At 47.2% G+C, this 18440-nt stretch overlaps 4 protein-coding genes across 4 annotated transcripts; all 4 read right to left on the bottom strand.

The window, feature by feature from the left end:
• Positions 1–2410: 2410 nt before the first annotated feature.
• LOC102701453 lies at positions 2411–3499 on the bottom strand. Its single transcript, XM_040523810.1, has 3 exons — positions 3140–3499; positions 2808–3032; positions 2411–2720 (listed from the first exon to the last, which is right to left on the bottom strand). The coding sequence occupies exons 1-3, from the start codon at positions 3497–3499 to the stop codon at positions 2487–2489; spliced, it is 819 nt and encodes a 272-aa protein (XP_040379744.1). The 3' UTR covers positions 2411–2486.
• A 599-nt stretch (positions 3500–4098) lies between these two features.
• LOC102701176 (RNA polymerase sigma factor sigE, chloroplastic/mitochondrial) lies at positions 4099–6735 on the bottom strand. The gene is made up of 6 exons (XM_006655579.3): positions 6291–6735; positions 5899–6189; positions 5649–5795; positions 5315–5551; positions 4969–5232; positions 4099–4888 (listed from the first exon to the last, which is right to left on the bottom strand). The coding sequence occupies exons 1-6, from the start codon at positions 6657–6659 to the stop codon at positions 4694–4696; spliced, it is 1503 nt and encodes a 500-aa protein (XP_006655642.2). The 5' UTR covers positions 6660–6735; the 3' UTR covers positions 4099–4693.
• Positions 6736–7306: 571 nt separating this feature from the next.
• LOC102700902 (probable GABA transporter 2) lies at positions 7307–10473 on the bottom strand. Its single transcript, XM_040524485.1, has 6 exons — positions 10299–10473; positions 9977–10207; positions 9745–9842; positions 8672–8858; positions 8456–8586; positions 7307–8156 (listed from the first exon to the last, which is right to left on the bottom strand). The coding sequence occupies exons 1-6, from the start codon at positions 10450–10452 to the stop codon at positions 7530–7532; spliced, it is 1428 nt and encodes a 475-aa protein (XP_040380419.1). The 5' UTR covers positions 10453–10473; the 3' UTR covers positions 7307–7529.
• Positions 10474–12706: 2233 nt separating this feature from the next.
• Positions 12707–18440, bottom strand: LOC102717251. Its single transcript, XM_040524254.1, has 5 exons — positions 18339–18440; positions 16142–18229; positions 15206–15266; positions 14908–15131; positions 12707–13275 (listed from the first exon to the last, which is right to left on the bottom strand). Exons 2-5 carry the CDS (start codon positions 18145–18147, stop codon positions 13221–13223), a joined length of 2346 nt encoding a protein of 781 aa, XP_040380188.1. The 5' UTR covers positions 18148–18229; positions 18339–18440; the 3' UTR covers positions 12707–13220.

Raw genomic sequence — 18440 nt, 5'->3', positions numbered from 1 at the left:
TAAACACACTGCAGTGGTTGTACACTTTTCCCGTACTCCACGACTACCTAACACATGAGCTTCGTCCCAACACATGAGACACATGAGCTTCGTCCCAACACATGAGACAGTCGTGGCAAAGTTTTTCGATAATCTTACTTTGGCAGTGCCCTCTCCATAAACTTTAATCCCCATTGCACTCTAGACGTCCTTCACTAGTAGTGAGGGGAGTTCTGGCGTTCCCAAGGGAGGAGTAACCAATAACCACAACACAACACATCACAACTCACTGGGACTGACCTACCCGGTCATCCCCTGTGTAATAGGCTTCCTGCCTACTTGCACACTCATAAGAACCACCACGGCTTGGGCACCGCCTCCGCTTGGCTATTTACTAAGCTAGGTCTATACCCATTCGAGAAACACGGTTATACGATGATCGTTTCATGTATAGCTGTATGGCTCGGTCCTTAACTGATCAGGGCGGGCTAACTATTCCCTAGAACCACCCATATTCTTGCCATTCCGCCCCGATCGAAAACAGTTTTATCTTAACAACTCATTCACAACCTGGTCGGGTGGCGCTCATGTCTCCACCCGCCATCATGCAATTACTCTCACTGAGTAATGTCTCAACATCATCATAAATATTTCAAAAGTGTAATATTGAATAAAATGCAGCTAATAGCGTGGCTAAGCAATGTCATCAATTGACTAGATTATAATTGCAACATAAGGCGACAAAGGTTTCATGGTAATCAAACATATGACAGGTTGTATCTAACTAAAGTGGGTCTCTACTTGTTCTGCATGCAATTTTAAGTAAAGGAAACATTTTCGCAATATAGGTACAACATGTTCAATGGGGGTGATGACTTGCCTTGCTCGAAGTCCTGCGAATTTGGCCCCTCGCCCAATTCGTTCGCGGTTACGAAATCTGATAAAACGGAGGGTCGATAGTCATGATATAAATATAGGTCTCGGGGTGGTCAAGTGAATAATGGGAATTTTTCAGCTAGCCGAAGTATCTCGCAAGTCCAGAATTAATGTGGCCGAGAAATTATGGATACGGTTTTGGTCCGGGAGGTGAAAGATTTAAACTAGTTTAGCTCTAAGCTTCATGGAAAAAAATTTGCTAGATTAATTGGAACTAAAACAAGGGTTAAAAGGGGGAAATTCCTAATTTAATTCAAGGAGTAGCTAATTTCCAGGAATAATATTTTTAGAAGAGAGAAAGTAATTAGCTGGATTTTTCTATACTCAGAGCAGTTTGGTTTGTAGGGAGACAAAGCAGACTTGCTAATTTTTATGGTTGCACATGGAGCGGGAACAGTAAGGCGAGCAACAGCCCAGCTGGCCCACCCCGGCTGGCCTACCAGCCCACGGGCAGGAGGACAGAGGAGATACAGAGGGGAGGAGGCGTTCGGGAGAATAGAGAAGGGAAAAAGAAAAGACTGACCGGCGGCGGCGCAGCTGGCTTGGCGATGGCCAGCTCCCTGCGGTCGGCGGGGCGCAGCAGAGCGGAGCGGAGGGAGAGGCAAGGCGAGGTGAGGGCGCAGCGACGGGAGGTCGCTGCTCTCCCCTTTTTATAGGCGCTCCCGGCGGCGAGAGGTGCCGGCCGGGTCCACGGCGACGTGAGCGAGCTGCGGCGTGGAGAGGGCGGTGCAGCGGCGACGCGACGGCGACACGACATGCACGTCGACGGTGCTGCAGTGGCGCGATGGTGGAGTTATTGCGACGTGCGCGGCGCAGCCGGCGCGACGTGCGGCGGCAGCGACTGGCGCGGGGGAGTTAAGGCGTCGTGCGGCGGCAGCGACGTGCGGTAGCAGCAGCTGTGGCGTCGTGGCGTCCATGCAGCGCCGGCGTCTGTGCCTCGGTGTGGAGAGAGAAGAAGAAGAACCAGAGAGAGCTGCCGATAGAGAGGAAAGGAGAAGAAAGAGAGAAAAAAAAGAGAAAAAGAAAAGAAAGCAGAGGAAAAAGGAAATGGGTTTGAGTTTGAAATTTTGAATTCAAACCTGAAATTTGGACTCTGGAATTTGTGATATGGGAATTGGTATTTGAATCTGAATTTTGGAAGTTTGTAATTGGACGCTAACATTATGAATTTGAAGACAATGGATTAGGGAAACTTGGATTGGATTAATTTGCTAATATCAGAATGTTACAAATACTTTTTATAACTGGAACAGGTAGAATTTAAAATACGTAAGTGGTGTATATTATAATAACTCAAACTGTTAAAGTCTTTTAATTTTTATACTCCCTCCATATTTTTTTATACTTTTAGGTCCACGTTTGACAATTCGTCTCATTAAAAAATTATATAATTATTAATTATTTTGTTATAATATGATTTATTATTATAGAAATTTTAAGTATGCATTATAATTTAACATATTTGGATATAAACGAATGGGTCAATGGTGTCACAGAGAGGAAGTAATTGTTTAGAAGACATGCAACCAAGATCATGCTCAACTTTTTTACAGAACGGGTGAGGAGGAATATTATGAGCGCAGATCAACCGGCAGAGCCGTCCTCCTGCTCCTGGCGGCCTCCTCCCAGTTGAGCGGCACGCGGCCCTCCCGGTCACGGCTCAGCCGCTCCTGCGCGCCGCCGCGCAGCTTCTCCAGCCGCACCGCGTCGCTCTGGTGCATCACCAACACCTTCAGCATGTTGAGCACCGCCGCCACCAGCCACAGCAAGCTCCCGAACAGGCACAGCCACGCCCAGCTCCGTCCCTGCAATTGCACACGCGCGCACCACGGTTAATTCACACGCTGCTCATGCATGGCGCCGTCGCCGTCGGCGAGAGCTCGATCGATTACCACTAGCACCGGCTCGCGGCGCCAGTCGAGGACGCGGCGGCGGTTGGCCACTCCGGCGACCAGGAAGAGTAGGCTCCCGAGAAGCAGAGGGACCTGCACGCTCGACTGCAGCAGCTGCGCCCGCCCGTCGGCGCGCTCGTACACCTGGCACGAGTTGAGCACCGACCCCAGCAGCCACACCAGCGCCGCCGCGAGCAGCGTGTTCGCCGCGTGCGTCTCCCTCCCCTGCCTGTACCACGCGCCCTCGCCCTGCTCCATTTCAGATTTTTCAGAGATGATCTTTTCTTTCTTACTGATCTGAGCTGCCGATACAACGCAACGCACGCACGCACCTGAGAGAGCAGCAAGGCCATGGCGACGACGGCGAGGACACACCCAACCACATGCAGCGCCGGCACGAGAAGCTCCACGAGCCCGAGCTGGACGTCGTACCTGACAAGCCCCACCCGGCAGTCCACGCCGGCGAGGTGCGCCGCGAGGTCGTGCGCGTTGACGGCGCCGACGATCCCCAGCGCCACGGCGGCCACGGCGAGCGCCGGCCTGGCCCCGCCGCCCGCGGACAGCGCCGCGAGCGCCACGGCCAAGAGCAGCGCCGCGAACACGTACGCCCCGGCGTTGGCGTACTCCCACCGGCGCACGGCCAGCGCCGGCCCGTACATGCGCGCCTCCCTGGCGGTCGCAAGCTTCACCATGGCCGGAGTCGGAGGCGGAAACGGACGCGCGAGCGAAACTGCGAGAGCAACGCTGCGTCTGTGTGCTGCGGCGCGCGCTGATCCGCTAAGTAACAGTAGCGGAGTGAATGCGGTGGGGAGTTTGGTGCGGCGATGACGATGAGGTGCAGGCGAGGCGACGACGTGGCCGCCATGCATGGCATCCGCACCGCAGCTCTGCCTCCCCTCCCGACGAAAGCTCTTCTGAAACTAGTGGGGACTTGGAGACTGGCCTTTCTGGCTTTCTGCCTCCTGCGTCCAGATGGACATTTTGGTTGGAAGCATTTAACGGCGTGGGTGTATATATATCGGTTGTTGTTTGTATGTTATCTAAATAGTTATTAAAAAATATAAAAAATTTAATAAGATAATTTAATATAAGTTATATTTAAATTTAACTTCTACAAGTTATAATAAAAATAGCAAAAACAATTATGAATATGGGTATACTTAGTTTTGTTTTTTTTCTATAACTCGTAGAAGTTGAATTTAAACTTGTGTGTTTGTAAAGTGATATAACTCATATTAATCTATCTTGTTAAATTTTTTTATAACTATTTAGATGACATATAAGCACGTAAAAACTTTTTCCCCATTTTTGTTCTCAGCAAACTGTGATGTTTACATGTGGCAGTCGGCATGGCTACGAGTTTCATGTGTCACCTGACGTTCCTGATCCTTTGCAATTTCGTATACAATTTGGGCAAGTTCATTGATATGATGAACATGTTTAGCCTTCACAAAGTATTGTACTGACTCAGCACCACCCCATAGAAGTAACAAAAGCGAAATGTCTTTTCTTCTGGAATAAACAGCACATGAGCTAAGCTAAGCATGGGTAGATGTACAAGATATCTATACACTAATTACATCTGAGATACAATTTAAGAGTAACCTCACTTTGAACAATCTCAGTGTATTTTGTATCTGTAATCTGCAACGCAGAGAGAGAGAGAATGTATACACATATATACAGCAGAATATACACCGTACGAATACCTGTGTTTGTTCGTAGTATTTGCTAATGGGGATCCCTTGCTAATGTTACGCAGGGCTGGGAATTAATTAAGGGAATTGCTAGCAGTACATGTTTGTTCTACACGGTTTATGCACAGATCAATGATGCACAGACACACACATAGAGAGAGAGAGAGAGAGAGAGTTTGTGTTGGTGAATCACATGTATCTGCGCAGGTATTCAACTCGGGTGGGATGCTTGAGCTTCATGAGCGCCTTGAGCTCGTACTTGCGTACCATCTCCCTCGAGATGTTGAGGTTTCCGGCGATCTCGCTCAGCGTGCGCTTCCCCCTCCCGTCCAGCCCGAACCTCTGCCGGATCACCACGCTCTCCTTCGGCTTCAGCGAATCCAGCTGCGCACACACACACATTCCATGATTCAAGAAGCGATCTTTCAAGCGCGGCAGGCAGATTTTGATTTTGTTCTACTTACGAGGTCGTCGATGGCGAGGCGGAGGAGCGTGTTGTGCTTGCTGGTGTCGACGCCGATGGCGTCGGCGTCGGTGACCTCGTTGATGAGCTCCTCCTGGGTGACCCTGTTCCGCGCGTGGAGGGAGTAGGTCGGCTTCGTCATCCGCAGCACGTCGCGGTACCTCGCCGGAGACAGGCCCACCCTCTTCATGATCTCCTCGTCCGCCGGCGCCCGCCCGAGCTCGAACGACAGCTCCTCCCTCGCCCTGTGGATCTCCTGCCTCTCCTGAACCAAACCAATCTGCGGTCAGAATCCTCTTCGCTCTGGAAGATCAGATCGAGCAGCCATTGATCGATGCGTTCGTTACCGATTCCATGGCGAAGGGGAAGCGGGTGAAGTTGGAGAGCGTCATGGCGCGGACGATGGAGTGGCGGATCCAGAAGAGCGCGTAGGTGGAGATGCGGAAGCCGCGCTTGGGCTCGAACCGGTCGATCGCCGTGATGAGGCCATTGGCGCCGGCCTGGCAGATGTCGTCGAACCTCTCGTCGTTCGCCATGTCCGGGTAGTACTTGTTGATCGTGTACAGCACCAGCCTCAGGTTATGCTGCAAAATCAAACGACAGCAAATCAATCACCATGCATGCATCGTCACCATGGACATCTCATGTTTCAGACTGATCGATCAGATCGATGATAACAACCTTGATGAGCTTGTTCCTGGCAGCTCGGCCGACCTCGAGGCGGCGTCTCATCTGAAGCACCGGCATGTTCATGGCCTCGGCGAGCTCTGCATCGGTTGGATCTCTCTGCAGTTCGTTCTGCAGGTTCTCTTTCACCTCCAAGATTGCCTGAAACACACCATAACAATTGTGAATTAGTTTCTCCGACTGATTAAACTAACACAATTAGTAGTAAGTGGTGCAATCAGGAAGATGGAGGATCGAGATTAACCTTCATGGGTTGCATGATCCTGAAGAGGCGGGCGCTCTGGGAGGAGGTGAGCACGGGCGGGATCTTCATCCGCTTCCAGTCGAGGCTGCCCATGTCGGTGGACACCGCGTGCTCTCTCAGCAGCATCTCCTCGAACTCCCGCTCCTCGTCTTCCCTTTTGCCGGCGCCGGCGCCGGCGCCGGCTTCTTCCTCCCTCCTCCTCATCTCCACTCTCTTTCCCAGGTCCAACCTCTGTCCCAGCCGCCTCCTCCGGCTCCTCACCGTCACCGTCGCGCTCCGGTTCCTCTGTCCCTGAGAGTGATGCATGATTCGCGTGATCAAGATCGATCCATCCCGCAAGAACCCATCGATCGATTTGAGCTACGACTTAGGTTGATCGTTAGGATGCTTACCACTCTCCCTTTCCTCTTCCGCTTCGCCTTCTTGCTCTTGTCGCCCTCGTCGGCGTCGCCGTCCTTCTCCTCGACCACGGCGGGGCTCAGCTTGTAGATGCTCTCCAGCGCGGCGGCCACCTCGTTGTAGTCCGTCCGCTCCTGCTCGGCGTCGGCCTCCGTGGTCGTCCTCGACGTCGTCGGCTGCGGCGGCGGGAGCTTGGCACTGCCCTGCTTCGCGGGCGACGCGAGGGCAGAGCAGCTGGTGGCCGGCGCTCGGCGCCGCGGCCCGCCGCCGAGGGAGAGCACGACGGGCGCGGACCGCCGCGGCGAGCGGCGGTGGCACCCGGCCGAGAGCGGGCGGCTCGGCGTCGTCACGGTGGAAGCCATGGCAGGCTGAAGAGCTCGAGCTGAAGCTTAAGCTTCTAGAAACTTCTCAGCTCCTTCACTCGTGCGTGGAATGGGACGGAAGCTCAGCAATGGCGTCGACGGAATCTCAGGCGAGATGCCATATAAGGGGCGGAGGCGAAGGCGCAACGGCCGCCACGAGCTCCGCCTCCGGCGAATCGGACGGCCAAGAACCCACGGCGCCACAGATCGGACGGCGTGGGATGCGACGGCGTGGCGCGGAGTTGGCGGGAGATATGCGTGGATGAGGCGGGCGCCACGTGGGCGATCGCCATAAGCCGCGTGATATTTTCGGGATCTCTCGCTTCGGCTCGCGTTCGTGGGGCCCACGGATCAGTGACACGTGGAGTCGGAGAAACCGGCAAAGTCTGCGTGGGCTGGAGGGCTTCGGTGTTCCGCTGTAATTCAGTGGGCCTGTAAATATTTGGGCTGAATTTGTGGCCACATGAAAATGTTTGGAATATATTTAGCGCAAATTCGTCTGGAAATTAATGAGGTCCACAAGATTGTGAGTTTACGTGGGCCTAATTCGGCCATCTTTTTTTGTCACTGAATGGTCATCTCGTGGAAAACAACTGTCCACCAAGTGGCACTACCAGAAAAAGGATAAAAAACAAACAAATGTTTGAATGAATTTAGTAGAATTTTCACCATTGTTCATGAACTGTCTACAACACAAGATGGAGTGAACTTTCTTCAGCACACGCGTCTCTACGTTTTTGGCTTTTCTTTTTCTTCATATGACGAACTGATGATGATTTTTTTTCCCTCTTTAATTTCTCTTTTACATTTTTTTTTCTGTGAAGCCTAATGAAATATACGAGTCAAGCGTCCAAAAAAAAAGCGTCCATTTCAGGCGACGACGTGGCCGCTGAAGAGCTTGAACTGGCCGGCGTCGAGCACGAGCTTCCGGACGGAGGCGACTGCGCCGATGAGGCCCACGCCGGTGAAGACAACCATGATGGCCACGTTGGCGAGGTACACCGGTGACCGCCTCGGCGGCGCGAGGGCCATGTTGTACATGACGACGGGGAGCACGAAGTCGAGCGGGATGAAGCCGACGGCGCCGACGACGCCGACGATGTCGCCGAAGAACGGCAGCATCGCCGCCACGAACGCGCACGCCGCGACGTACGCCGTCCGGAGCGCCACCCGCGGCAGCAGGTTCCGGCGCGAGAACCGGCCCCGCGCCACGTCGGCGGAGCCCTTCTCCATGATCTCGTACGCCACCTGCGAGTACACCAGCGCGATGGCGAGCAGCTGGAGGAGGACGAGGACGACGACGAGGCCGAGCAGCCACGTCGGCGCCAGGGAGGGGCCCTTGTCCGGCATGAGGCTCTGCAGTACGTTGGACTGCACCTGGTTGCCGAACGCCCAGTAGCCGGTGATGGCCGGCAGGTAGAAGGCGAAGAACACCACCGCGTAGCACAGCACCAGCGCCTTCATCATCTTCCCGGCCGCCGGCGGCGCCAGCGTGGCCTGAACACGTTGCCATCATGTACGTTAGTTCAGTTCAGATCTTCACAAACAAACAGGGCTAGCTAGGCTGCGTTCTTTTATTAGATTCTTTTCATATTTTTCCTTCGCTTATGCGCACACGTTTTTCAGTTAACGGTACGTCTTTTGCAAAATTCAATATAAAAATTTATCATCACATTTCAATAGTAAATTTTTAACTTGTCGATGATTAATTTCATCATCTATGCAATTAAATAGCTATGACAAAATCAGATAACCTTTCGTTTTTTCAGTAACAAAAGAGCACAGCTCTATAGTACCTGGATTTCAGGCAGAATGCCATTGCCGAAAACGGAGGCGAGGATGGAAATAGAGAGGAACGCATTAAAGGTCTTCTCCGAATTGGACGAGCTCAGGGAGTAATCCTTCGCCGGAGCATTGCTCAACGCACCTGTCAGACAAGAACAAGTTCAGTCTTGAGAGATGCAGTTAGCATATTGTCACATTTGTCATTTGTCAGGGTGATCAGTACGTACCTGCACGGATGCAGGCAGCTGAGACAAGGATGGTGTAGCCGAAGCTGAGCAGCAGCGAGCCGAGGTTGATGTAACGCAGCGAGTGGAACGACGGCAGCTGGGAGAGCACGGACAGAACCACCGCGACGACGACGATGAAATGGTAAAGCTTCAGAGGACCGTTTGGTGCAAGGTCCGAGTACATTATCTGCAAATATTTGTGAAATCATGATGTCTCAGTGTTGAACGCCTGATCAGAGTCTTGCAGTTTCAGAATGTAAAAAAAAAAAATTAACCTTTTCTGAGTAACGTAGTTAATTCCTAATTGGCAAATAAATTAACACACAACTCTAAAATTACTAAGCAAGTAAGCGCATGCTAATTCATAAGTCAGAGTGGTTAGGCCATACATTAGTTGACACATGAACACAGTTGCCTTGCTCACCCATTGGATATAAGTTGGATTACGTGGTCAAACTCAAGTTGTCGCTGTCATTATCGCATATAATAAACAGTACGGCTAGGTCCTCCATTATCTAAGAAAAATAAAAATATGACTTGGTTATAGCTATCTCAAGCTATAAGCTGAGATCATGGTATTGCACAATGCAACCCTAAGTCAACTCACTGCAGCCAATATTGACATTGTCAAACATTTTTTTATGAACCTGCAACATTCAGTTCATTTTATTTCTTTATGACCCAATATGAACATCTAGGTTTTCCGTATAATCTTGAATCATATCTTTTTCTTATGTTTATACTTATAAGATAAGTTTTAAATTTCCAGTCATAAATATGAAATAGATTTTGGGAGGTTTTCTATCGTCGTTTATTTTTTTATTGCTAAGAATACATATATATATAAAATTTTCACAGATTATTTTTTATTTACGAATATGTCATTTGACGTTTTTTTCACTAAAACGACGACCCCCTTGACAGAAACGATGAAGCGCAAGCATGAATAAAAAAGGAAAAAAGAAACTGACGAAAATTTCAGGTTAGTCTGAATTCAGTTTCCCATTATCTTAAAAAAAAAAGTCTGAATTCAGTTTCGTGGGAAGCCATGGGCATGCGTGCAAGACACATACTTGTAAGCAGTCAGCTGCAAGCAGGATGCTTCCGATGGTAATCCCGGCGTTGATGGCAGTTTGCACTGTCACCACCAGGTAGAACACCCATCCAGATCCTGCAAAAACAAACAAAAAAAAGACAAATTGAATTAATGGCGCGCACTCTTAATCAGGCACCAATTAACTGCCGCATCCAATTAGTGGAGTAATTAGGATGAGGTGTGGCGAGTGCAGTGCAGGGAGGACGGACCGAGGACGTCGGCGGCGAGCTCCCGGAAGCGGATGTGGCGGCGGCCGTTGGCCTCGCAGTGGTCGAGCACCCTGGACATGAGGTAGTAGGCGAAGAAGGTGACGGCGGCGACGGCGGTGAGCGCCACCAGGCCGAGCGACCATCCCATCCCCCGCAGCGCGTACGGCAGCGTCAGCACCGTCGGCCCCACGATCGCCGTCGTCAGGTGGAACCCGGCGTGCCACCACTCCCCTGGATATGATGCCGATCGATCATCGCTTGCACCGTCGCTAGAGAGCAAGCGAGATATATAGTACAAGCAGCAGCCAGCAGGTCAAGTTACCTTTGGACTCGAGGACGAAGGCGGCGCCGGCGTCGGGCTTGGTGGCGTGGCGGTGAGCGGCCTCGACGTCGAACACCGCGGCGGAGGGCGTCGGCATGGCACCGTTCGCCGGAGAGGGGAAGAGCAGGGGGCTACCTCCGGTGCCGGCCGCCATGGAGCGACGAACTGACGCCACGATCGCAGCAACAACCTCGCGCTGAACAGCTTATTACAAAGCAGATGGGAATAGAGTTTCTTGCGGATTACAACTAGGACAGCGGCAGAGGCGTCGCATCGCATGTGTGCGTGCGAGGTAACCGTTGACCTTTTTCCAGTATATCCCGCCATGCTGGAGGCTAAAACCGTCGCGCGAGGTCAGCTTCTCAGAGCCAACCAACCGCTCATGGCCTTCACCTGCAGCCTATTGCCTCCGTGTCCAAAATAAACAAAACTAGAACTAAATTAATACATCTTTAGAGCATATCCAACAGTCACTCTAAGTTTTTTTAAATCCCACAATTAGAGGATTTTAAATAAAAATATCTCCTTGATGATTTTCTAACCATCCTTGAAAAATTGGAGGCCCCTCTCCCGTTAAAGTCGGTCTCTATAAGTTGGAAGCGATTGATCACTCTCAATTCTAGATAGTTGCTCCTTCTCGTGCGTAAAGAAAATGTTTCCACCTCAATAGGTTAAATAATTTCGGTTAGTAGATTCGTATGGGCTCACTTTTGTTGTGTGTGTGTTTAGGGAGTCAATTTTAACGAACTTTTTGGAGGGATAATTTTTTTCCATATGCTAAATTCTGTTTAGGATGTACAAAAAACAAAATTTTGGGGATGAAATTTAGTCAATATATTGGAGATGATCTAATGCTAGGATCAAATCTGAATATAATTTTATCAAGATTCATAATACTAGAATATCTTACGTCTAATTCTTGATTAATTTGTTTACTTTGGAACAGAGATAAATTAGGGCTGGACATCCGTTTGTTTCGGTTTACTCGGTTCGGTTTCTTCGGTTTAAGTTAAGATCAATTAGTGTAAAATAGAAACCGGATTAGCTGAAAAAAAAGCAAAACCGAAATAAAAAATCTGAGGAAAATCATTTCAATTTACTCATGTTTGATTTCATCCTGAACAAGAGAAACCTCATACATATATGACGCAAGAAGCAAAGGGTTGATGTGCCCGATACCTACTAATCATATCACACGTTCATGACGCATGACACACAACCCATGATGGTTAATGAGCCCCACACCTACCTGGGAAAAGAAAATCTTGCGCATGCATACGCTACGCTAATCGCTTAGGATGAGGCAGCTAATCGACTCCTATAGGAGTGCTTTGGTTTATTCGTTGTCTTCAGTTTGCAACAATATAAACCGAACTCTAGGCTAAAAATCGATCTGGATCGAAACAAAAACCGAGCATCCAACCGATAAAAAAAACCGCTACTTCATTTCGGAACGGTGTTCGGCGATTTTTATCAGCCCCTGGAGATAATACATTTTAACAGAAGGTATGCGGAGAGACTATTATATATATCTATACACTGCCAGTGGTAGTAACAAAAACAGATGACAGACACACAGACCTGTAATGACATGATGAAGAAGAGGCCTACTAAAAGATACGAGTACTAAAACACCACTAGCCAATTTTGTAAACTAGACAGATAAATGCAACTATATTCAGCTGTTAGTTCGTATAGACCAGAGGGATCAGTGAGCATGTTAAAAAACTGTGGGTAAATACAGGTCAACGCAGCAATGCCCAACGATACGCATGCATGGGTGCCAGGCTCCAGCCAAATTAGGATGGAATTGTTCTGGCAGATAATAACCAGCTGTTGCAGTGTGCATATATTTCAAATTTCCACATTATATAACTCAGGTGGTACAATTCTTCCAACCGTTTTTGGCATTCTATATGACTTAATAGTTTGTTCTAGATTTTAAAAACAATGTACTAGCAGAATCCTTTGCATTGCACGACATGTTTATCTCAGCAGCCCAAGCTGTTCATGTGCCAACACTGTTGACAAGGAAAATACATCTATCCATTAAAAAGACGTTAAATCAATAACAGAAAACTGGAATCACAATACTGAGTACGTTATTACATACCCCCTCCGTTTCATAATGTAAGACTTTCTAGCATTGTCTAGATTTATATGAATGCTAATGAATCTAGACATATATATATAAACTATATACATTCATCAATAAATGAATTTAGATAATGCTAGAAAGTCTTATAATATGAAATGGAGATAGTATTTCAAACCATGTTCTAGTAAGCTGATGTATGCTTCCGATGATTGAGTAATGGCTACAGGGAGTCTTAATACAAAAATGAGTGAATTAGGTTATCCAAACTAGAGTTCAGTTTCAGTAGAATTGTAGAAAGAACAGATGTAGCAATGCCTTCATGAATGAAATCCCAAGCCCAAATCATCAATCATTCACATCAGCCACCCAGCTCGAGGTGGTCAACAGTAAATATTTACAACTTTACATACATGTGGAATATAATGTAAAGGGACACTGGCATAGTGTATATGTTACAAGCCCATAACGATACAGGTCCAGAATGCTATCTATACTCTGTATCAGTAACATATGCAGGGAAAAGAAACAACATATACAGACACACGAGGAACTTAGAGCTGCTCGCATGATTATACCTAAAGAATGCTTCGAATGAAGTAATGGAATTTCTTCAACAATATGTCAACATCGAATGAGTTGAGTAAGAGTAGTAAATATATATTAAAAAAACTAGTTTCTCGTGTATTGCTGCCGCCGCACATTCAAGCTTCAAGAAGTACGATCTAAAGGCTTCTTCCATGCCACAGTCCAATTCAACTCCGCTGACAGGTTTTCCGTGGAAATGAATCTTTGCAAAGCAAAGAAAGAGCAGCAGAGCCAGAGAGCTAACTTGTCTCTTCAGGCATGTGCATGCCAAATCCACGCTTCAACTTCTCAACTCTGATCATTGAAATTTGAAGTTGTCAGTAAGTTTTAAGGAATCTGATCAAGACAGTTGCTGATAAAATTTATGTTACCGAGTCTAAGAGCTGACACTAGAGTGATCACTATGACTTAGAGAAATTGAACACGAAGCTCTCGTAGTTTCATCCGGAAACAAAATGATAGGCTTCTGACTATATATAATGAAAATGCTGAAACAATCACAGCAAGATAAAAATAGCCAAAGGACAGGGTAATGCAAGAGAACTGTTTCCATTGACGGGGGTAAAAGATCCAAAAATGGCAAATGCTTGAACTCTATTATACCTCTAAAATCATGGATAATGAAGCTTGGATAGAACGTAACGACCAATCTAATTAAACAAACAAAACCAGAAAGAAGTAGACTGGTTGAAAGAGTTGCAAACTATGTTAGCAAGCTGAAAGTATTGATCATATCAGGTTCTAGTGTTCTATAGCTAAATTTCATCTGGTCTGTGGTGTGAGATATATAGAGAGAGATGATTTATGGTATTATGTGTTTATAGTTGAGGTGAAAACTGAGGGGAAAAATCATGTATAGTTACTTTGAAATGATAATAGTATTCAACAAATTAATTAATTATCTGGCATGGATGATAAGGTGCATTGGAGGCCATGATTTCAGGACTTGTGACATAAGAGCAACAAGTGCAAGATGAAAACACGTGAATACATCATAATTGACTGAGTTGCATATTACATGTTTGTTGATGTCTGTGTTCTTAATTTGGCAACATAAAGAGCTGGATATTGTCTCTAGCACTGTCAGATGATGCTGTAACTTGCTGCTAGATTCTGTCCAGCCTAGATCTTTTGTGCCCTGGCGCCACATTTTTATTTATTTTATTTTTGGATTTTTCTCATATCTTTGCATTAGTAAGCTCAGGCTTTTCTTCCCTTATTGATTATGTTTTACAGAGTTGTTGATTTACCAGTTTGGGACCATGTTGAATGTCCTGTTTGATTACCACTTTAATACTCTCTCCTAACTTTTTTGTTTGACGTTGGCGGAGGGAGTACATCTTAAGCCACAACCTGAACCTTCACCTGGATCTTCTTTTCTTGTTGGAACACACACTCAATTTCCAACTATAATACTTAGTCAGACTCAGTTCACGAGGTTGTTCTTTATTTGCTGTCTTCATAAGTTAGAGTTGCAACTCAAACAACTTATTAGTCTGCTTTCTTAATAAGGTAGAACCGAATTTTGCATAAAAAGCTATTTTTTCTGTGAGCCCTTTCTTGGGTCAATGTGTATCTCTTCTTTATCAATGAAATGAGCCAGAGCAGCTGCCTTTTGTTTCAAAAAATAAAAGAAAAGCTGATTTTCATCTGTAAAGGCAATTCACCCTGAACGATGAACGCCAAGGGGTAACTAGAGCATTGGATTAATTTATGAAATAAAGGATAGAACGATGCAGAGACACCTATGCTGAACATCTACAAACACTGGCTTCAAAAAATTTAAATTAAAAACTCAAATGACTAATGTAAAGAGGCCAAAAGGTGAAAATACTGTGCAATAGATAAATGGACAACATGACCACAAACTACTGGAAATGCTAAATCACAGGGTGCTGTTAAAAATGAGCTGAAGAAGAAACTTACGTAGGAGCAAGCTTTCCAAGCTTTCGTAATTTCTTGCCAGTTGCATCATCAATCACATTTCCAGATATTTCAACAGAGTATGATTTTCCAGATATCCGTGGGAGGCCTCTTCCTGCGAGCAATTCAAAATCTTTCTGATGAAGTTCTCTACCATTGACAAAAACTCCTGTGTTCCCACCGGCACAATTTTTCGGCATTGCATAATTAAATTCCTTTATAAATGGCTGCAAACACAAAGTTCTGTCATGACATGCAACCAGAAAGTTCTCAAGAAATCACTACAAAAATATAATCTTACAGGGATGATGCCACTGCACTCATGTCCCATGATACCCCAAAATCCAGCACGGTAGTCATACCTGAATTACAATAAGAGAATATAGAATGTCACCTTGCTTCACAGAAATTCCCAATGCCTTGTGAATTTAAGTTAATGAAGATACAACAAAGTTACTTTGAAAAATACATTACGTAGATGATACTCCCAGAGTTACTTTTACTGTACTAACTTTGCATTTTCCTTGTCAATGCATAGTCATCAGATTAATTTTAAACTGTAGCTGGTAAAAGGCAGACCATTGAATGATGGAGCTTGCCTTCTGAATGCGGCAAGCATGCGGATGTGAAAAGAAACAAATTATAGTTCATTTTACCACTACGATTAGCAACAGAAGAACAAAAATAATGTTTGCGGATAGGTAGTGAAGTGCCAAGATAAAGTGAGACCGTGACAAGAAATTAACAGATGTTTAATACAGGAGTTAGGCCATGCAAGAAAATAGCATTATGTGTCACTTTGAGCTACTAACATATAAAGGAGCAATTAACAACAACAGAAGGACTCTGCAGAACAAGAATCTTCCAGATATCTCATTACTGTACAAACTGTCCTAGTAATCCACTCAGGAAAGTGGTTGATTTGGCTGAGAAAAGTTATCAAGAAAATCAGGAGTACATCAGGTACATAGGTTGCTTGCTATGAAATGGAGAATTGACAAAGTCATGTAATCACAGTTGTGCAGTATACTTCATCATAGTTCCAACTGTTAAGATAGAATTTTTTTTTTCCTGAAGAATAACACCAATCTCATTTTCCTGTAGTCATGTATTTCTTGATTTCATAGGTTAATGATACTAAAGAAAACAATGGCCAGTGCCAACACGGTATTTATCAAAGCCTAAGAACATCAGGGTATAACAAATTCCAAATTTACATAAGGAGAAGGTGACTTACCAATATGAACCAGGGCCAACTGGACCAGACTTCTTCTCGGCCTTCCGTAGGGCACGTTCGGAGATTGGATGACCATTGATTAAAACCTTAGCACTGTCCACTGATTGACTGAACAAAGAGAGGTCCTTCAAACCTTTCTTCAAAAAGCCAGCAATATATTTTGAATCCCCATTCTTAACAGCTGCAGACTGAACTTCATCTAGCTCAGCCTCAGAAGAAACACGAGAACTTGAATTTGTGCGCTCATTAACTGATGACTCAATCTTGGATGACACTACGGCATGTTCAGAATTTGGGGAGAGCAATTCGCTGTAACAATCATCTAAGTCATCTTGTTTGCTTAGTGTAGCTATGGTTTCAACTCGAATGGCATTATTAATATCTTCTTTGCTGCATTTGCTATACCGCTCAGTAATGCATTCTGCTTGAAAGCTGTTGTCATCTTGTTTGCTTTTTTCTTCATACTTTTTGCCCACGTCTCCATCTTCAAGGCTGCAGGTATTATCATTATCAGTATCAGCCCACAGCTTGTTTGTGTTACCCACGCTTCCATCATCACAAAATCCACTTGTATTTTCTCTGTGTTTTTGCCTGTTTCTTCCATTGACAGTTTCTTCTCCAAATCCTTCTTTATGATCTTTGCTGTTCTGCTCATATTTCACGCCCAACCTTTCATTCCTAACATTAGCATCAACAGAACTTGCCATGCTGTTTAGGCTACAGTCCTTGCTTGTGCAATTGTCACTACAATCTTTTTGACGGCTGGAAAATGGATCGACACATTTGTCCTCTATAACTGGGGCCTGTGGACTGACTGTACTAATTGCTGAAAATTCCACTTGACTGTATGCATCTCCTTGACATAGTATATCTTTTGGGCTATCTGCAAGTCTTGACCTTCTAACAGATACCGATAGTAACTGACTGTTCCTGTTCGATCCACGCTCTTTGTCTGTTCTATCATAACTAGAAGTAGAAGACACAGGAATGTTGTCTGCGAGATCCTTGTTCTGCTGCCATCTTTCATGTGCTTGCAGTCTATGGAAACTAGAATTCCCTTCATCCTGATGTTGGTACCACCCAAAACTTTGGTTAGCCTGACGACTCGAACTCCCCACTGTTTTCGATGCAGGGAAAGAAGTTGGCGAAACCAAAGGATGAACTTTCACTTCCTTAAGTTTGAAACAAATGATCTCCGAGCACGAACCACAGCGAACTTGAATCTGCTTCCGAGCCGTGCATTTCCCAGGGGGCAGCTGCAGCAGCCGATTGCAAGAGCTGCATACAACGAAAGGAGCGGCACCCCTCGCTGGACGGCAAAAACTCTCTGCCTTCTTCCTGAAATACTCCGTCCTCCTCTTCGACACCGAAAGATGAGAGTACAGTGACGAAGCGACAGACCTCCGGTCAAATTCCGATGAGATTGATGGTGACCTCTCGAACAGGTGAGACCCCTGCTGCCCTGCAAAGTACCTCGCCATGGGGATGTGCTCCTCCTGCATATACCCAGTGTGCGATCTCTGACCGTGAAGGCACTGTGCACACTGGCAGGTGCTATGGTGATTCGCCTGAATATACCCAGAATTCTCCCACTGCTTCTCCGGCCATTGCCGGAACCGCCCACTCGGCTGCCTTGAATACCTGTCGCTATGAAAAGAGCGACGCAGCTGCTCGTTCGGACTCTGCGGCAAGCCCGACCCGTACCGTCCGGCGTAGCGGGAGCGGTAGTGCTCCGGCCCACGGCCTGGCGGCGGCTCGGCGTGCGATGGGCGCAGCGAGGCGGCGCGGCGGCTCATGGGATGGCGCTCCCGCGGCTGACCCTCCATCTCGTAGGACCTGATGAGGTGGTCCCGTACCTCGTCGAGCTTCAAGAGCAGCTCCACGGGGTTCTCCTTGAGCGCGCCCCAATCCAGCGCGCCACTCCGGTCGCCGCACTGCCCGTCATCGACGGGCCCTGAAACCCTCGCCCTTCTCCTGTACTTCATCTCCTTCGCTTCGCTCCCCATGCCGCCTCCTCTACCCGGATCCTCCCCCTTCGCCGAATCGACAACAACGCTGCGCCTGCGATGCGAGCAAACTGCTCGGAATCTGTACAAACCAAACACAAAATGAGAAGGCATCAAAGTAGTTAGTAGATCAGGAGCAGCCTAACGACTGAGAGACGAGAGGCTTCCGAATGCTGTGAGGGCGCGGTTACCTCGACCACCCAACGCGCACGGAGCTCACGGCGCCGGCGCAGAATCTACGGCGCGGGGCGGACACGCCGCCGGGCGGCTCGCCTCTGGGGCTACGCGGCGAG

This window comes from Oryza brachyantha, chromosome 5 (genome assembly GCF_000231095.2).
Source record: "Oryza brachyantha chromosome 5, ObraRS2, whole genome shotgun sequence".
NCBI lineage: Eukaryota > Viridiplantae > Streptophyta > Magnoliopsida > Poales > Poaceae > Oryza > Oryza brachyantha.
The sequence above is the reverse complement of the archived record's forward strand: the minus strand, read 5'-3'. Positions and strand labels throughout refer to the sequence as shown.